Source organism: Giraffa tippelskirchi, chromosome 3 (assembly GCF_054371585.1).
Source record: "Giraffa tippelskirchi isolate mGirTip1 chromosome 3, T2T-mGirTip1v1.2.pri, whole genome shotgun sequence".
In the NCBI taxonomy this organism is placed as follows: Eukaryota; Metazoa; Chordata; class Mammalia; order Artiodactyla; family Giraffidae; genus Giraffa; species Giraffa tippelskirchi.
The window spans coordinates 144,363,092-144,381,868 of NC_137277.1; the positions used below are offsets into that span (position 1 = coordinate 144,363,092).

The 18,777-nt window shown below is 43.6% G+C and overlaps 2 protein-coding genes across 27 annotated transcripts in view; one reads left to right on the forward strand and one right to left on the reverse strand.

Annotated features, from left to right (window-relative positions):
- ANKRD44 (ankyrin repeat domain 44) overlaps positions 1-15,314 on the reverse strand; it is a 314,879-nt gene extending 299,565 nt beyond the window's left edge. For 12 of the 25 annotated variants that reach the window (XR_014079920.1, XR_014079919.1, XM_081581483.1 and 9 more), the window contains exon 1: positions 14,787-15,026. Coding sequence is in view for 11 of the 25 variants with exons in the window: in XM_081581483.1 (XP_081437609.1) it covers positions 14,787-14,813 (27 nt within the window). In the remaining 14 variants the exon portion in view is untranslated. The other 13 variants (XM_081581477.1, XM_081581475.1, XM_081581492.1 and 10 more) reach the window with 8 other exon arrangements.
- Positions 1,904-16,714, forward strand: LOC145542547 (uncharacterized). 2 transcript variants are annotated; one of them, XM_081581495.1, is made up of 3 exons: positions 1,904-2,330; positions 5,172-5,272; positions 13,908-16,714. In XM_081581495.1, exon 3 carries the CDS (start codon positions 14,272-14,274, stop codon positions 15,574-15,576), a length of 1,305 nt encoding a protein of 434 aa, XP_081437621.1. In that variant the 5' UTR covers positions 1,904-2,330; positions 5,172-5,272; positions 13,908-14,271; the 3' UTR covers positions 15,577-16,714. The 2 variants fall into 2 exon arrangements, 1 of the variants encoding a protein (XP_081437621.1); XR_014079927.1 differs by lacking the exons at positions 1,904-2,330; positions 13,908-16,714 and adding an exon at positions 2,608-2,807 and having other exon boundaries at positions 5,172-7,264.
- The last annotated feature ends 2,063 nt before the right edge of the window (positions 16,715-18,777 follow it).

Genomic DNA, 18,777 nt, shown 5'->3' on the forward strand with positions numbered 1-18,777 from the left:
GGGACTCTCAAGAGTCTTCTCCAACACCACAGTTCAAAAGCATCAATTCTTTGGTGCTCAGCTTTCTTTATAGTCCAACTCTCACATCCATACATGACCACTGCAAAAACCATAGCCTTGACTAGATGGACCTTTGTTGACAAAGTAATGTCTCTGCTTTTTAATATGCTGTCTAGGTTGGTCATAACTTTCCTTCCAAAGAGTAAGTGTCTTTTAATTTCATGGCTGCAATCACCATCTGCAGTGATTTTGGAGCCCCAAAAAATAAAATCAGCCACTGTTTCCACTGTTTCCCCATCTATTTGCCATAAAGTGATGGGACCGGATGCCATGATCTTAGTTTTCTGAATGTTGAGTGTTAAGCCAACTTTTTCACTCTCCTCTTTCACTTTCATCAAGAGGCTCTGCGTACACAGCCCTGCTCATTTCTTCTGCAGCCAAAAAAACAACCTCCACTTTGGTTATTCTGATCCTAGAACTCCAAGAAAAAAGGTCAATGTGACTGAAGAGCAGAGATCAATGTTAAAAATTATTTTAAAGAACAGAGTAAAGAAGGGACAGCCGCCTTCAGCCTACATTCAACAGCATGTCCAACAGTCACCTCAGAAAGCAACATGGTCAACCTCCCTCTCATTCCTACTTCCTTTTTTTAAAAAATATGTTTGTCTCTTCCTATTAATATTTTTTCTTTCTTTAATCTTCTCTTTTTTCTTTTTTTGGTGGGGCTTCTCTGGTGGCTCAAACGGTAAAGAATCCACCTGCAATGCAGGAGACCTGGGTTCAAACCCCTGGAAAAGGGAATGTACCAATTCTTATTTTCATTTTCCCTTCACTTTTTTTTTATTTTGCCCTACACTTTCACTGGGTATAAACTCAACTGAAATACACTTTAAAATTAAAATACACACATGTATCCAATGATGTTTAACTTACCTCCTCTCTAAATAGCATTCTGTAGTTTTAAGAGAAAAAAGAATCCAAATTAAAGTGACTTTTTACAAAGGATCTATCATCTGACTCTTTAAATCACATTTTTTTTTTTTCAGAGAAATTTAGGGTTTTCTATTCTACTCATTCAAGTCTTGAAGTTTTACACCAGTGTTACCAGTGTTTTTTAGAAATTCCATCATGATGATATTTTACGAAGATTGCTCTATCAACTATTTTGTTCTTACACACTTCCTCAGAAAAAGACACCGTTATGTACTTCTGTGAAGAGGAAGTGACATTCTTATAGGTAATTTTCAGTTCTTTTTGACAACTTAAATCAAGAATGACTACAAACACCTCAGAATTTTTTCAATGCACAGTTATTCTCCTATCTGAACATAAGATTCTTCAGTCAAATTAAGTGAATTGATGTGTTTAAAATGAAAGAAAAAAGAAGGACCAAAATGCTACAATTCAAACCTCTGGATGGAGATTTCACAATAATAAAACATTCCTACTAATTTTGTTTAAGTTAGAGAGAAAGCCGGCCAGATAAATGGGCATAAACTTAAAACATAATAAAAATCATATTTTAATTGAAATTAAAGAGCTGAAATTGACCCTAGAGAGCTAGTCTCTTCAATCTGACAGAGGAGGAACCAACTAGAGATCAAAGACTATTGAATGCCTACCACGAGCCACTTGCTGGACAAAGGCTTTTCTCACTTGATTATCACAACTTTCCCATCAAGTATTTATTACACCTATTTTATCATCAAGGAAAGTGGTGTCATGGCAAGACTGATACAGCTAGTTAGGAGCAGAGATGTTCCTATAGCCCAGATTTCCAGGTAACAATTTAAGGATCCTTTTAACTATACCACTCCCATGTAATATTTTTGGAAATTGCTCATTGTGATGTCACAATATTTTAAAACATTATAAATACAGAAGTAGAGCACCCTAGAACCTTGACATAAGACTCTTTGCTGAAGAACAGAGCTCCTCAAAACAAGATTATTCCTTCTTGACTGCTAAGAAATGGTGGGCTGCCATCTCTGGGGTCGCACAGAGTTGGACACGACTGAAGCGACCTAGTAGCAGCAGCAGCAGCAGTTAAACTTGACATGCACCTCGTGGGCCCCAAGACATAATTGTACTGAGGCTCCTAGGCACCTAAAACCCTATTCACTTGGCTTCTAAATGACTTCATGACAGTATCATTTATTCAAGTTGTAGTTGGCCATTTTTCAAGTTTATAGTCTATTCTGATATCTGGACTCAATTAAGAAGGATAGGGAAAGATTTTCACAGTTGCAGAAATAAATGAAGATATTTCAGCACGCCTAAAGAAACACTGAAATCCCTGGAGCAAGGAGCAACACCCATTTCCCGTTCAGGTAAGAAGGGAGGCTGCGGCAAGGGTGGGGACAGCAAGGTCATTAAAATTGAGACCTGTAACTGCTTGCTGTCTTAAAAAACTATCGGAATTAAATAGAAACGAAGTTAAAATGTTAATATAGCAAGATGATTTTTGGCAACTCCAGTATCTCAATTGCCCTGGAAAAACCTTACCCTGAAAGAGTTCGCAAAAGCAAAGCCAGGTCTTCTTGTGACTTTAAGGCAGATACTCAAATACCTGACTGGAGTCATGAGGGCCACTGTGACTAAGTCAACAGGCGGGGTGAACCTCACAACTAACTCAGAAGCATAGTGCTTTAGTCAACGAAACTAGCAGAATTGTGTGCTTTTCTGACAATCAAAAGGATTCTAAAAATTCAACTGAAGATATTCCATCAAGTGAGAGTGAAGGGCTCAGAAAAGGTACAAAAGGAACAGGAAGAAGTTAAAAGAAAGAGAAACCATTTCCAGAAAGAGTAAGTCACTAAAATATTTTAAGTGTCCTGGTCAAATATTAAGGGTCTGCGGGGGGTTCCTTGTTTTCTATGATAAGGATCCTCTTTTTAAACATAACCACAATACCATCTTCATACTTTAAGTCATCAAATAGCCAGTCAGGATCCAAATTTCTCCAACCACCTCTTAGAGGTATGTTAGTTTGCATCAGAATCCAATTAGTCTTAATTCTTGTTTAATCCATGTATTTCCCCTCCATCTTTCTTTTTTCTTGAATTTTTTTTTTTTGAAAGAAATGAGGTCTTGTTTTAGAATCCCCATAGTCGGCATTTTTTACTTAATTTTTTTTTTTTTAACTTAAAAAATGTATTAAGGCTTCCCTGGTGGCTCAGTGGTAAAGAATGGAAATGGAAAGTCGCTTCAGTCATGTCCGACTCTGTGCGACTCTATGGACAGCAGCCCACCAGGCTCCGCCGTCCCTAGGATTTCCACCTTCAAATGCTGGAAACACAGATTCGATACCCAGTCCAGGAAGATCCCACGTGCCACGGAGCAACTAAGCCCATACACCGCAACTACTGAAGCCCAAGTGTCCGAGAGCCCGTGCTCCATAATAAGAGAAGCCAACAATGAGAAGCCTGTGCACAGCAACTACAGAGTAACCGCTGCTCACCACAACTAGAGAAAAGCCCATGCAGCAACAAAAACCCAGCACAACAATGATTTTTTTTAAATGTGTTAGGTTAAAAACAGGCCATCTCTAGACCTACTACATTATTCCATCAATGTCCCACACTATGAAGACTATCCAGTCTCTTTCAATGAGGTCCATGCTACTCCAAGATACATGTTTGTCCAAAAAATGTTGCCATGACAAGTAATATATGCAGCATTCTATTCAAGTACTAGAGGGTGTCATGGAGACAGAAGACCCATAGGTAACACCTTACCTTATGTTATAGTATTTTTGGAACAAACTAGGGTTCAAGTTAGTTTTTAAAAGATCATGCCTAAGCAACAAACGGAAATAATGAGCTCTGTCCAAATGCAAACTCATTTAGGTCTCCAAGATAGGAAACATAGTACCTATCAGAAGAACTCAAGTGAGAAAGATTCATTGTTAATAATATACATACACCTCTCCTACCAAGTATGCACATTAACTATTAGTTCTTTAGTTCTTCTGCCTTACTAGAATGAACCCCGTGTTTCAGTAAATACACAGTCCTTAAATACATGGTATGTCACTCATCTGGGATGCCTTCCACCCCCATCTTGCTGCTTAAATAATTTCTTTCTTCAAGGACCAGTTGGACTCACTCTAGCTCCCTGAAACCTTTACCCATCTCTGGACTCCTGGAGTCCCTAATTAGTACCCCCAAAATGTAGTCTAAACCTGCACTATAACTGTTTTGAGAACAATAGCGCACATGTACTGAATAAAGATTTGAGGAAGGTCTTCCATATATAAGGCATTCAACGTCATCTCTAACAAGACCATGAGCTCCAGGAGGAAAAGGGTCTCTTGTGATGCTACACCTATTTCAGGAGTCCAGAAGCATAGTGGTTAAGAAAGTGTACTTGAAGTCAAGCTTGCCCAGATGTATTGAATCCCAGACTCATACTTACTTAACCTCTCAGATCTCATTTTCATCATCTGTAAAATAGAATGATAACAGCCAGTCTTTCATAGAGATGATATTAGGATCAAATCACATAAAGTATGAGTATTATCTTGTCTTCAGTTCAGTTGCTCAGTCATGTCCAACTCTTTGCAACCCCATGAACTGCAGCACGCCAGGCTTCCCTGTCCATCACCAACTCCCAGAGTTTACCCAAACTCATGTCCATTGAGTCGGTGATACCATCCAACCATCTCATCTTCTGTCATCCCCTTCTTCTCCTGCCCTCAATCTTTCCCAGCATCAGGGTCTTTTCTAATGAGTCAGTTCTTCGTATCAGGTGGCCAAAGTATTGGAATTTCAGCTTCAACATCAGTCCTTCCAATGAACACCCAGGACTGATCTCCTTGCAGTCCAAGGGGCTCTCAAGAGTCTTCTCCAACACCACAGTTCAAAAGCACCAACTCTTTGGCATTCAGCTTTCCTTATAGTCCAACTCTCACATCCAGACATGACCACTGGAAAAACCATAGCCTTGACTAGACAGACCTTTGTTGACAAAGTAATGTCTCTGCTTTTTAATATGCTGTCTAGGTTGGTCATAACTTTCCTTCCAAGGAGTAAGCGTCTTTTAATTTCATGGCTGCAATTACCATCTGCAGTGATTTTGGAGCCCAAAAAAATAAAGTCTGACACTGTTTCCCCATTATCTTGTCTCCTCATTACCAATTCTCTCTAGTCTTATCTGTTCTTATCCTTTAGGGAAAGAAGAGGAGTAGAGGACTCCAACAGAATTACTGCCATGGAGATGGTTCAAACACTCCTTGATGGTTTGAATACATGGAAGATACACTTCGCAATGGGTGTGAGTGTCCCTTCCCAAAATATTTAGGGTCCCTTTTCCTAGCGTCACCCTGATACTTTCCCTGTGAAGAAATGGAACTTGCTCAGAACTAAATACAACGTAAACCTCTCTCCATCCAAATTTAAAGAGAGGGGAAACAAGAAAAAAAAAGACCAAAAAAAAGTGATATTTTATCTTGTGATGGGGCCAACTGATGTATGGATGTGAGAGTTGGACTATAAAGAGAGCTGAGTGCTGAAGAAATGATGCTTTTGAACTGTGGTGTTGGAGAAAACTCTTGAGAGTCCCTTGGACTGCAAGATCAAACCAGTCAATCCTAAAGGAAACCAGTCATGAATATTCATTGGAAAGACTGATGCTGAAGCTAAAACTCCAATACTTTGGCCACGTGATGCGAAGAACGAACTCATTGGAAAAGACCCTGATGCTGGGAAACATTGAAGGCAGGAGGAGAAGGGATGACAGAAGATGAGATGGTTGGATGGCATCACTAACGCAATGGACATGAGTTTGAGTAGGGTCCAGGAGGTGGTGATGGACAGGGAAGCCTGGTGTGCTGCAGTCCATGGGGTGGCGAAGAGTCAGACACGACTGAGTAACTGAACTGAACTGGGGCCAAAAATTTACTCTTTTGAATGGAAACCCAACAAGCTCTGCTTACAGAAGCCTTTCCAAATTTTTGAGTACCTCATGAGTAAAAATCTTTTGAACATGAACATATAAACATATACACATACATACATATTTATTTCACTCAAATAGTTATTGAGCATTCACTGTGTGCATTACACTGTTCCAAATGCTTGTAAGTAATAGAGCAAAGATTGTTGTTGTTGTTCATTCTGTTCAGCATTTAGGAAGTCGGGCCTGAGGCAGGAGTGTACCTGGCATGACCAATTGTTACTGAAACCCTGTACCTGTGCCCAAAGCACAGTGAGGTCAAACAGTACCAAAACGGAGCTTGGAACAGAGCAAGGTTCACTGCAGGGCCCCGCCAAGGAGACAGGTGGCTCATGCTTTTAAAAACCCCAAACTCCCCAAAAGCTTTTAGGAAAGCTCTTTTCTAGGAAAGGTGAGGGAGGTGCCTGGTTAGTTGTTGCAAACTTCTTGGTGTCAGATCCTTTGCTCTTGAAGTCAAGCCATGGTCAGGTAACAATGTTCCTGTAAATCTTCACCAAACATTATTCTCTGTTCTGACAAGAAAGGACAAAGTCCCAAGGCTCAACTGTCACCTTTTGAGGTCCAGGTCCTGGCTAAGAGAAGAGAGATCTCAGTTGGCAGCTCCCTCAGGGCCAGGTCCCCAGATCCTGCCCAGCCATCATCACTGATGAAGCCGCGCGCCCAGGACACAACTGGCCCTCAGGTTCCTCAGGCCACCCAAAGTGGGGTAGAGGGAACACAGGTCCCACAGACTGCAACCTATGCAGACTGCTGCTGCTATTAGGTTGCAGAGACAGGGATGGGGGAGAGCTTAACTGCTGCCTCAAGGCCTGGGCCAAGGCTAGTGGGTGGCCTTGGGGAGGGCTCTGGAGCCCTGCAGGACAGAGCCCCCAGCGTGTTTCCTGGGCCCCCCAGCTCACCTGCTAACCCAAATGTTAAGGGCTGTGCTCAGCAGAGCTCTATTACACACTGAATGGTGAGGAGGCTGGTGCGCTGGAGCCAGGGAGAGACCAGAAGAGACATGGCTGCACAGATGAGTGGCAGAGGCGAGTGGAGGGGACCCGGAGTGACACTCCAGACAACAGGTTTTACTCTGGCTGAGACTGGAGGGCTTTGAACAGGGAAGCTACGTGACCTCAGATCCATCCCGCTGACGGCTATGCTGAATAGAGTCCAGGGGCCAAGGCTGGATGGGGAAGACTGGTCAGAATGCTACTGCAATAATCTGAGAGATAGTCTGGCCTAGGTGGCAAAAAGTGGAAAAGACAGCTAAGAGGGTTTTATAGTACCAGTATACAACATATATTAAAAATACAACAACAAAAAAAAAGGATTTTTTAAAGAAATATTCTAATATTTCCTTTCTCAAACTCAATAAGACATCCCACTCACCCCTGGAGAGGAGGTGTCCCCTCTTTTCTTGGAGACCACTGTTTAACAATAATTGGATGGTGGACTTGTCTCAGTTGACCTGAATTTCTGCCTGGCTTTCTATTGTAACACTTGTCCTGTGTTCACTTCCCATCTTTCTCTTCATTCTGCCAGTCTTAGATACCAAAACAAGTTTCTTCCACAGACTGAGCGTACCTACAATCCAGAGGAGGTTGATCATATGTAGGAATTCCCTCCTTGTAAAAGTCTGTGGTCTTTGGGCCCATTGCACACAGTATCTGGGTGGGGCCAATGGTTGGGAAACAGACTTGTTAGACCCAGATGTTATGGTGGAGTTCAACAGAAGAGGATTAAGAGCATCCAAGCTGTTAGCTAAAGCAGCCCCCTCTTCTGAAGACTACAGCGGCCCTAGATCACCACAGCTCTCAACAGAAAAACCTGGGGTCTACAAGTTTGCTCTCCTTGCCCGCAAGAGGCTCAAGGAGTCTCAAAGGCCACACTGAGAAAAGCCCTAAGGGCTCTGAATATGCCCTAGAAGATGGCATTTTAGGGGAAAGGACCCCTGATTCTTAGGCAGAACTGTGGGTGCTGGAAGGAAAATCAGAAGTTCATGGAAGGCAGATACTTTTTGAAACCAGATTCCATGACTTTAGAAGAGGTTGATACTGAAGTACCTGGGGTGCTCTCTCAGAATGTGAGAATGCTGGAAGAATTTAGAAGACTCTCCACCCACCCACTCCCATGTAACAAAGAATCTAACGCCAGGAGTTGTCCAAAGCTACACAACTATGAGAAAAAGAACCATGAGTAGAATCCAGATCTTTGTATTCCTAGTCAAGAGTTATTTTAAAAATAAATGAAAGCAAAATTAAAGCAATTTAGCATAGAAATCTTTAGAAACAGGTTATAACTGTGATTAAATGTTGCATGAAACATAGGTTCGATCCCTGATCCAGGAAGATCCCACATGCTGCGGAGCAACTAAGCCAGTGCACCACAGCTATTGGGCCTGTGCTCTAAAGTCGATGCTCTGCAACAAAAGAAGCCACTACAATGAGAAGCCCACACAACTAGAGTAGCCCTCGCTTGCCACAACTAGAGAAAAGCCCACACAGCAACAAAGACCCAGAACAGACCCAGAATGAAGCCAAATAAATAAATAAAATTAAAAAAAAAATAAGATACCTTAGAAAGTTACACAGGGGTGTGAATGAGGGGATTAGAGACAAATGAAAACCAAGAAATATAGGCAAACATTGACTTAGTAGAGCTTAAAATGGCCCAAAGGTAGACTACATGATTATTTTCTTTGCTTGGCCCAATTAAGAGTACTAGACAATTTTCAGTTTTCAAAAGGAGAGACAAGTGAAAGAAGCGTTAAAAGTTATGATATCATCATAAAAAACTAGAGTTGTGAGTTATTAATTTCAACCACTTGGGCTACCAACTCTCTTAGAAGCATGAACACTGAAAAAAAATACCTGCTCTCCTGACTTCTGATGGCAGAGCACAAGGCGAAGATGATGTTGGCAAAAGGGTAGTAAAGGAACAGTCCATAAAACTGATCATCTATAAAATGAATAATCTTAGATCATCCTGGATGATCTATAAAAGTGGGGACAGGGCAGGAATCCGTTCCCAAATTACTGACTTTGGAACTGGATGTTAACTGTTTGACTCGGTTACCTGGAGAGCTCAATTAGAGTTCATCTGCATACACCCTCCTTGGCCACTATACCACCAGCACCACCACTACCCATGGAGGGGTGAGTCACACAGCAAGGGGGTGGAGCCCGGGCACTGGAGAGGCAGCCAGTCCACTCTCTTCATTTTATAAAGAGGAGCCTCAGGCCCACAGAGGTTAATCTGACTGGCCAAGGGTTGGCTAAGGCACAAAATATGTCACCTCTCCCTTATCCTATGTCCACTGCAAACACTGATTATCAATCATCACATTTTCCCCATCTCCAGCTGCAAGAGCCACAGTGCTTCTGACTTATTCCTCCTGCAATCTCCACTCCCCACACACATCCACCTGTTCCCAGCTAACTGGTCGGAGCTAACGCATGAGAAAAAACCCAGTTTCCAACTCTGGCTTTATATAAGGTCATAAAATAGTCTTTATTATACCTGTTCAGTGTAAATCTGACTGGAAAGAGAGTGACTAGTCTCACTAGTACTGTTAAGTCTGAAGTGAGCAAACATAGTCTATGTGGTGTGACCATGTGTCCAGGTTTACTGGGGACATCCACACCTGTTTCCTCAACTTAATATTTAATAGTACCCCATATCATTCTCAAAAGTGTCCCAGTTTGAATCAAAATAATATGGCCATCCAACTCCTAATCAACCATAAACACATATCTGTTTTTTGAGTACATGGTGTTTCAGGAAAAAAAAAAAAAAACTGACCCAGTCACCAGCAGTTTTACATGGCGTTTTCAAATAATACTAAACCCAAACAATCCTTGAAAGGGCCTCACTACCACTCCCACCAACCTCTATTATATATCGAGCTTCAATATGGAATTTTCCTTGGGAAAAAAACAAAAAGGAGAACTATAGTTTATGCAAGTTTGGAAACCATGGGATTATCAGATTTCTGTAGCCCCTATTTTTAAATTATTTCATGTTCTACTTTCACCTATAAAAATTCACATTATATTGATGACACAGAAATCTCTTTAAAAAATGTTTTAGGCCTGTTGCTGGCACAAACAAGTGTGCCTTTTTTGAGTTTATATTTACTCTCTGTTTAGAGAAAAAGAGGAAGTAAAAGTTGAAACCTTAAAAAAAGTTTCAGTCAATCCAAGGCTAGACCTTGTGTACTGCTGTTGTATTTACACTAAAGCTGCCAGTTGTTTATTGACAGGCATAAATTTCACTTTATTTGGAAAAGCCATTGGTCTAAACATCATAGGTATAACCTTTATGCTCAAGAGAAAGATATCATCAGGTGGAAAATTTTAAATTCTTACCTGGCTACCTAGACATAAGACTAGAAGCAAATATATCAAGCTGTCAAGAGTAGCTCTGAGTATACAGATATAGAGACTTCAGACGGTTTAAACAGGTGTTCTTTTTGGTTATCCAGCTTTCTGATTTTTCTACAATGATCATAGTTCATTTGCTAATGACCAAGAAAAAAAAAAAAAAGTCACCAAGTCACCAATCAACACATCATTCTCCAGGGTAGGGAGGTGAAAGGCAAACAGGATAAGCCGGGCACTAGTCTGACAGGAGTAGAGACCTCAGAATAGCTCCTGACTCTGCCATACCTTGGTCTGGCCCCCAAGCTAGGACTGTGGGCGTCTGGCTCACCTGATGGCTTCCCGGTAAATAACAGCAGGCATCTGTGAGGGCTTCAGCTACACTGCCCTTTCAACTATTATAAGTTCAGCCATGTGGTTAGAGCCCCACCTGTGCAATCAGACTGCTGTGCAGGACACTGCACTCCATCACTTACTGGGTGTGTGACCTCGAACAAGTCAATTAGCCTCTTTATTCATCTGTAAAGCAGGAATCACACCACCACCTACCTCCTCGTATGGCTGTGAGGATTAAGACAGATGATTCACGGCAAGGGCCCAGCATATAATAAGATCACCATAATGTAAGCCATTATTAGGTCTCTGCCATGAAACACCAGTCCTCAAGTGCACTCCCCAAACCACGTGACTGCATCTCAAAACAACCAGAGAAGGGTCCAAAGAATGAAGCTTTTATTTTCCCTTCTCTGCTGAAGGCAGGACTGGACACAGAGTTTGCTATAAGCCCAGTGCTGCTGGAAGGACAAGGGCAGCCCAGTAAAATATGTAACGTGCCCCACACTAGGGGCTAGAAATGCTGCTTTCAAAGTTGCAGGATTTCCAGTTTCTTGCCACTGCCACAGCTGCCAGCCATTGCCTTTGGCAAGGAGGTGAATGACTAAAATGTGAGCCAGGACTTGGCAAGAGGACACCAAACCAGAAGGCCTCCAGGCAGGAAGCTCCAAAAAGGGCCACCTATAGCAAGAGTCCTGGAGAAGGAGATGGCATTCTGCTGTCATTAGCAAATTCAGGAAAGAATGGTGAACATTTCAAAGGTCCAACAGAACTTACCATTCTGCTTCAGAACTTTGAAAAACTTTGGGGAGGGGGCACCAGGCCAGGTTGAAGATATGACCACATTCTTAAAAGCACTGCCATGCCTTCACTGTATGACATAAAGAACACCCTCCTCATCCCATAAAGTTCAATATTGCAAGGAATTTCACATCTATCTTGAACTAAGATATATTACATTTAGATGTAAAAAAATTCTTCCCAAACCTAAAATTATCTCACTTTACAAAGATATAAACATCTCAATATCCATCGATGAGGAAATAATTACCTTGTTATGTTAATTACATAGGTGAGTGTGTTCTGTGCTTACAGGGTGATCAGCTTGTCCTGATTTGCCTAGAATTTCCTGGTTTTAGTACCAAAAGTCCCATATCCTTGAAAATCCCTCAGTCTTGGCAAACCAGCAAGATTGGTCCCCCTAACGCTGTAAGAAAAATGATGTGTATTGTGTGAAGGGGAAGACAGAAGAGACACAGTTACAAATGCAGAAGTGCTCAATGCCAAGTCTATTTGCAGCAATAGCTCCTAGTTCCTTTTCATAGTAAAAAAATAAAAAAACCAAAAGCTAAACCCCACACTTGCCTCTCCCTTCCTCCTTTCTTTTAACTCTCCCAAAACAGAGCTAGGAAAAGGCATTTTCCTCCTCTTGCATGATAGAGATGTCAGCAAGGGACTGACTACTGAGGAAGTGACCACCATCGCCAGCAAGCTCCTGTACCCAGTTTCAGCAGGACAGGAACTGTCAATTCTTTTATGTACACATGAAACTTATCTATTATAAATCAATGTTATGTCAATTAAACAAAGTATAAAACTCAAAAACAAACAAAAACCTAAATAATAAAACAAAAAAGCCAAGACAACTAGTGATTCAGGTTACTAACACAAGAATGTGTCCTCATACTAAAAGTCCAAGAACTCTGACAAAAACAAGATCTACCTTGCAAACAGGGCATTAAACAAATGAGAGGGAATCAACACGTGATTGTTTTCATACACAGCTGAGTGGAGTACTAGGCATTTCCACAAATTCTAAGGTCCAAATTTGAAGCAGGTGGCTCCCTACCATAATGGTGAAGAAAAGCTCCTGCAGTAGGAGTTTAAGCAAAGGGTTTTTAAGCCTCTGATGAGGTTAAGAATCAGCTTCTAAGAATTTAGAGTTTCAAACTGAAAGGTAAGACTATATAAGGCAAGAAAGACCACACACTTCCTGGACCTAAAGCCTCCCAGAAACCGTAACTGTTCACCACTCTACCCCACCCAGTCCACCTCCTCTCCCTCAGGCTTTTTGCCCCATAGGCTGTCAACTTCTAGGTGCTCATGAATCTTAGAGCTCCTTAGTTCCCTGTTATGCATCAGGAGATGGAATCAAATAAACATTATACAACCCTTTCTTGCCCTCCACAGTGAGACTAGTTTGTTGGGGGAAGGGTGGGGATGTATTCAAAAACACTTTAAAAGAGAAACTCTTTGAAAATTCTACTCGGATAAGTCCTGGAGAATAACTTTCTAAGATCAAAAAATACTTTCCACCAGTGTTGATCCTGATTTAGCAGAGGATGCCTTCTTGTCAGCGTTTCAACACAGCCAATGACCAGACAGAAGGTTATCTTAACCATCCCTAGAAGAAAGGACAAATCTGGAAGGCAGGAGACAGGAGTGCATCTCTGCCCTACAAGTCAAGAGCCGTGTCCTTGAGGAAGACATGCTTCCCTTGTCTAGACCTAAGTTTCTTCGTTAAAAAATTAAGGATTTGGGTGAAGATCACCTTTGGTATCACTTCGAGCTCTAAAGTTCTATGTAAAATTCTTTTGTGTATGTGAAAAGGACAACACCTATTAGAAGCATTTTGTGTACTTTGAAGATGAATATTTAGAAATTAACAGAGAAGTATAGTAACTTGCAATGACAAAGATAACATGACCAAGGCAGACTAAAATCTAAAGATTAAAACAAGCAAATGTCCAGCAGTTGTCAAAGTATGTGACTAAAAGGTGGGGGGTTGGGGAGAGGGCTAAACTAATATCAACTTACAAGTACTCTTAAATGCTCTGGAACCAATGGAAACAAGTAGATTCATCACTACCAGCTGCTCCTCCTGCTAAATTTAACGATAACGTTAATTTTAATTCAGTGATCCCTCCCCCATATAAAAAGAAAATTTTAAAAGCCTGTAAATACTTATAGAAAGCAAAGCAAAACTTTGACTCTAAAGACAGGAGAACAAATTAATGTGGTGATTGATTGCACTTAAGTCTCAGGAAGTTCTGGCTGGACACTGAGGACAGCGAGGCACCAGATGCAACCCACTTGAGAAGTATGAGATGTTTAAACACCAAGGACTGGCATGTTTGACCGCCTGTGTCAAAGTTAAGTCTGCCTCTCCGCCTACCAGGACCGCAAAACAATGTTCATTTCACTATCCATGAATAAATGGCAAAAGAAATAAAAGCAAGCTGTTTCCTTTTTTCGTAGGAGTTACAGAGTTTTGTCATACAACTTGGTTGGGCGCTTGTGAGTGTCAATGCCCTCAGAGCAGCAGCGTCCGCAAAGGTAGGGGTGTTTCGTGCCACGGACCTCCAGCGAGGACTGTCAACTGAGGCAGCAAACATCCCCACCTCTCCAAGCAAAGGGCTCCAGAGCTACCCCGTGCTATGGCTTAGCCGGAAAGCGACAAAGCGCATGAACACAGGCAGAGGGTAGCCCACCGTCTGTGAGTGGAACCCCGGGCCGAACTTCACCTCCTCTAGGGACAGCCGTGCCAGAGATCTCCATCGTGCACCACGCACGCACAGCCTCTGGGCTACTAAAGAGGAAGTCAGAGTGTCATGTCAAAAGGATGAAGACAGCCCGACCACACGAGAGCCGCGGTCTGGGCCGGTCTCCAGCTTGGCTGGGAAAAGGGTCCCAGGCTGCGATCCTTCTCTCTCTCCATCCACCTTCCTCCTCCCGGCGGCGCGCACCAACCTTCCTCCGGCCCGCCAGGGCTGGCGGAGCCCAAGCTGCGCAGCGCCGGAGGAGCACCTCGAGCCTCCCCTCCCCCTGCCCAGCCCGAGCCCGCGGACAACGCACCCCCGCACGCCAGCGAGAGCCCCGCGGCCCCTTCCCCAGTCCCCGGGGCGCCCCGGCCGCCGAGCCGAGCGCGCAGTTCCGACGACCCAGGGCGGGGACCGAGCCGGGGAGGAGGGCTGCAGCCGCCGGCTTTCGGAGCAGCCGGCGGCAGCACACACTCCTCCCCTTTGCCGCGAGTAAACAGCTCGCGGGCGCGCTCCGTGCCGCGCCCCCATCCCCCCGCCGGGGCTCCGCGCCGCCCTGCGCCCGCGCGTCCCGCCCGCCGGCGCCGCCGCCCCCTACCTGGTCAGTGAGTTTGAGCACTGCCATTCTTCCGCTCCTTCGCGCGCACACACATACAGGTCCCCCGGTCCGCAGATGTCACGCCAGGAGCCGGGGAAGCGGAAGGGATTGCCAAGGGAAGGGAAAAAAATCTGGCTCCGAATTTGACAGCCCTCCCCCTGCTCCTCCTCCTCCGCCTTCTCCTCCTCCTCCCGCCGAGAGGCTGACACTGGCTAGTAGGGTTTGCAGCCGAGCCCGCCCGCCTTTATACAGGAAGTACCGGCTGCTGCCAGCCGGGCCGCCACTGACATCACCGCGCGCTGCCTCGCTCGCCGCCGCGCCGCCTGGGCCGACGCTGCCTCCTGCCGCCCGCGGCCGCGCCTCGCAGCCCGCGGCTCGGGGTGCTCGCCGGCTCCCGCACCGGACGCGCCACGGTGGGGTCAGACTGCCGCCTGCTTTCGGCACCTGCCACTGCGCCCGGGCTAGCGGGACCTGGCCCCCGGGCCACCCACCCTGCCCCCACGCAAGGCGTGCTCGTTTAGAGGCCCCTGGGCTGGCGAGGGGTGGGGGGGTTGCTGATCGTGACCCCTCCCATCGCCCTGTCTCACCCCCACACACACACAACCTCGTGAGAACTCCCTGTGGATACACCCGAGGGGCAATAAAGGCTACATTCGCTTGTAGCCAATTTCAAACCAGGAGGTTGGACCACACGCCTTCCTCTAAACCTCTCCCTAATCCAGAATCCGCCCAGCTCTTCAAATTATCCCACCTGGTCAGGGACCGCAAAGCTGGTGCTCTCTTTGTTTAATACAGGGAGGCCCTGACTCCTTCTTTAACTAGTTTTTGTGAAACGCTTGGAGGGTAGGGACGTGGGGCTCTGGCCGTTTCACCTTGTTCTCCACCTACCTTCCAACTAGACACGCAGAACCCCATCGTTAAAATTCAAACATTGGGTTTTGATTTGGGGAGGAAGGAGATGCAGCAGCGTTACAGGAGAAGAAAAGGTCTTAAACTATTGCATTAATTGGGCTTTTGAGGGTTTCCATCAGTTGACTCGCTCATTTCTACAAAATCCAGTTACCATGCTCTTCAACAGATAGAAGACCCAGCTGTCAAACACCATGGGATACACAAACAACAGTAATATACGTAATCATAGTAAAGTGTTAATATTTGTGGAATTTGGAGCAAATGCTTATTCATTCCTGGAGAAGGAAATGGCAACCCATTCCAGATTCTTGCTGCCTGGAGAATCCCCATGGACAGAGGAGCCTGGTGGGCTACAGTCCATAGAGTTGCAAAGAGTGGAATGGGACTGAAGCAACTTAGCATGCATGCACGCTTATTCATTCAACAACTATGAACTGAGTGCTGACTTTGTACCAGATGCTGGCTAGACACAATATGAAAGGGGGAGCATAAATATCCAAGATACCTAGTCTTAGGAGATGTCTGACATAAATAATCACCACTAATGAATGTAATTACAGACTGAGATAAGGGTTCACAGGGGAAAAAAATACTTGTAAAGAAATCCATGACTGAGGAATCAAGCCAGACTGTTAGGTGAAGATGGGTTTCCCTGAGAAAGTGACGAGAGTTGAGATTCTGCCAGAAGAAGAGTTAAGTGGGCAAGTGGATGGGGTGCTGCTCCCAGGCTGACCCACGTGCCCCTGGCATGTCATGGAATAAACCTACACTGAACAGCAAACCAAAACTACAGTATCTACCCTTAATTCACAAATCAAATGTGGACTCTTCCTCCCCACTTTCAGAGCCTCCTCAAGAGTCTATTTGAGAAAGGAGAGGAGGGGTGGTAGCATTTGCTTGGCATTCTCCCATTTATTATCTAACCATGGACTTGGGATTCAGATCACACAGACAAGGGAAACAAGAAAGCACTCTCCTGGCTTCCACAGTCCTCAGTGATGCACAGAGACAAAAAAGATTTCTTTCCGAGGCCTCCCTCAAACACAAAATAGTTTGCTTTTGTTGCATCTGTGAAGCAGTTCTTCAGTGCTGTTGTCGGTTTGTCTGTTTACTAATATCATCCTTCATGGCTTTGTATTAATAAGTAACAACAAGACCCTGACTTCTCTACCTAAATATAGCTGACTTTCAGAAGAGTGATAACAAATGACTTGATTTGGCAGATGTACTCAAGATCTACTTTGGTTCATCACAGGCATGTCTACACATAAGTTCTTGGGACCTGATCTAAAAGGAGGAGCACGCAGTTCTCAGCCCTTTCAGATCCATCATCTCCTTTTATAACTAGTATTTTTAATATTTTCACTACTACAAAATGAAATTCATAGGTAATATTACCTACCTATGCAAATTTCTCTCCAAATCAATATAATGCCCTAATTGTATAATAAGGAAAATAAAAGGAAAGTGATTTATAATTAATGTGTATTTCAATAAGTAAATGCTATAGCACAGCTCTATCAGAAGATACAATAATAAGATACTTGCAGTTACTTGTATGTAGAACCAATCTGAATGAGAGAATTACAAATGCAATCCAATATGAATGTGTTTTACTAGCAACTCACGTATCAACACTGGCGTTGTCATCAGTGACATGGTTTTGTGAAAGGTCAAACAGTTCTTGGTCAAGTTCCAGGCAAAATAAAGAGCAAAAAGATTGAGCTAAATTTACTGATATGGGTGCATTTACCAGAAAGTCTGGATTTAATGTGTGCGTTCATAAATTGAAAGTGACTCCAACAGTTTGCTTCATTGGTTAAAGTAACTCAAACTCAGTGGTAGTATATATTTGATGAAATGGAGATAACAATATCCCTGGTATACAATGTAGAAAAAGAAGACTCCATAATGGGACCTTATGATCCAGAGGCATCCTGTGATACCTAAAAGTTGCAAATTTGGTTCCTCTGGATCATAAGGTCCTACTACGGAGTCTTCTTTTTCTACATTGTGTACCAGTGAAAGGCATACTCTGATAGAAGACCCACAATACAGCCTTCTTTAGCTTCACAACAAAGCCATGCCCTCTTCTGCAGATAACAATTCTCCATTTGAGAAATTGTACCTATCTTGCTGCTGAATTTGAACGACTGGCCATAAGACATCAAATGACTGTGCAACCTCAGCTGCACATTATGAACTGGTTGTTACCTGACCCATCAACCCATAAGGTTGGGCATGCACAAGAACAATCCTTCATCTAATAGAAGTGGTATGTAAGAGACAGCTTGAGCAGGCCTGGAAAGCACCAGTTGCCTTAGCCAGTGACTCAGATTCCTTTGGCTCTTACTCCTGGTATATTGCTTCCTCATCTTCAGTCAGTTAACTGGTTTACATACAGTTCTCCTCCATATGCTGGCAGAAGCTGGAAGTGGTCTGTTTTAGCATTAGAACTCCCATGAGGAATGTCCCTGACAGTAGTACTGAAGGGAAATTATCTTAGCACAAGGAATGTCCACAGTGCAGTACATTGGCTGTCTACTTTGTCTAGATTGAGAGATGGCCAGAAGTATAGACCTACACTCATCCATGGGCAATAGCTGATGGTTTTCCTGAATGGTCAATAACTTGGGAGCAAAAGGATTGGGACAAGGAGGTTAAGGGAAGAGATATATGTATGCTCTTTTAAGAGTGGGCACAATGTGTGAAGATATTTGTATACATTAAAGGGCATTCACTCAGAGAAAGTTTTCTATAATTGAGGGGGATGACACAATTGATGCAGCTGGTCTCTTTCTCCACCTACTGCAGTGCTTATACAAAGTAGCCATGACATCAGGAATAAATGCTATCTATGCTTGGGCTCAGAACATAGGCCTCCCCACAGTGAGGTGTATATCTAATGACAACAACATCCAATGAGTTCTAGTATGGCACATTTTTCAGTGCCAGTCACCTGGTAACAGATTGATTGTATTGGACCACTTCCATCATTGAGAGGATAGCTATCTGTCTTCACTGGAATAAACACATATAGATATGGATTTGCTTTTATGCTCAGAATGTTTCTGATATT

Coding starts and splice junctions, on each gene's coding strand:
- LOC145542547 (XM_081581495.1), top strand. CDS start 14,272: ATGAAGACAGCCCGACCACACGAGAGCCGCGGTCTGGGCCGGTCTCCA.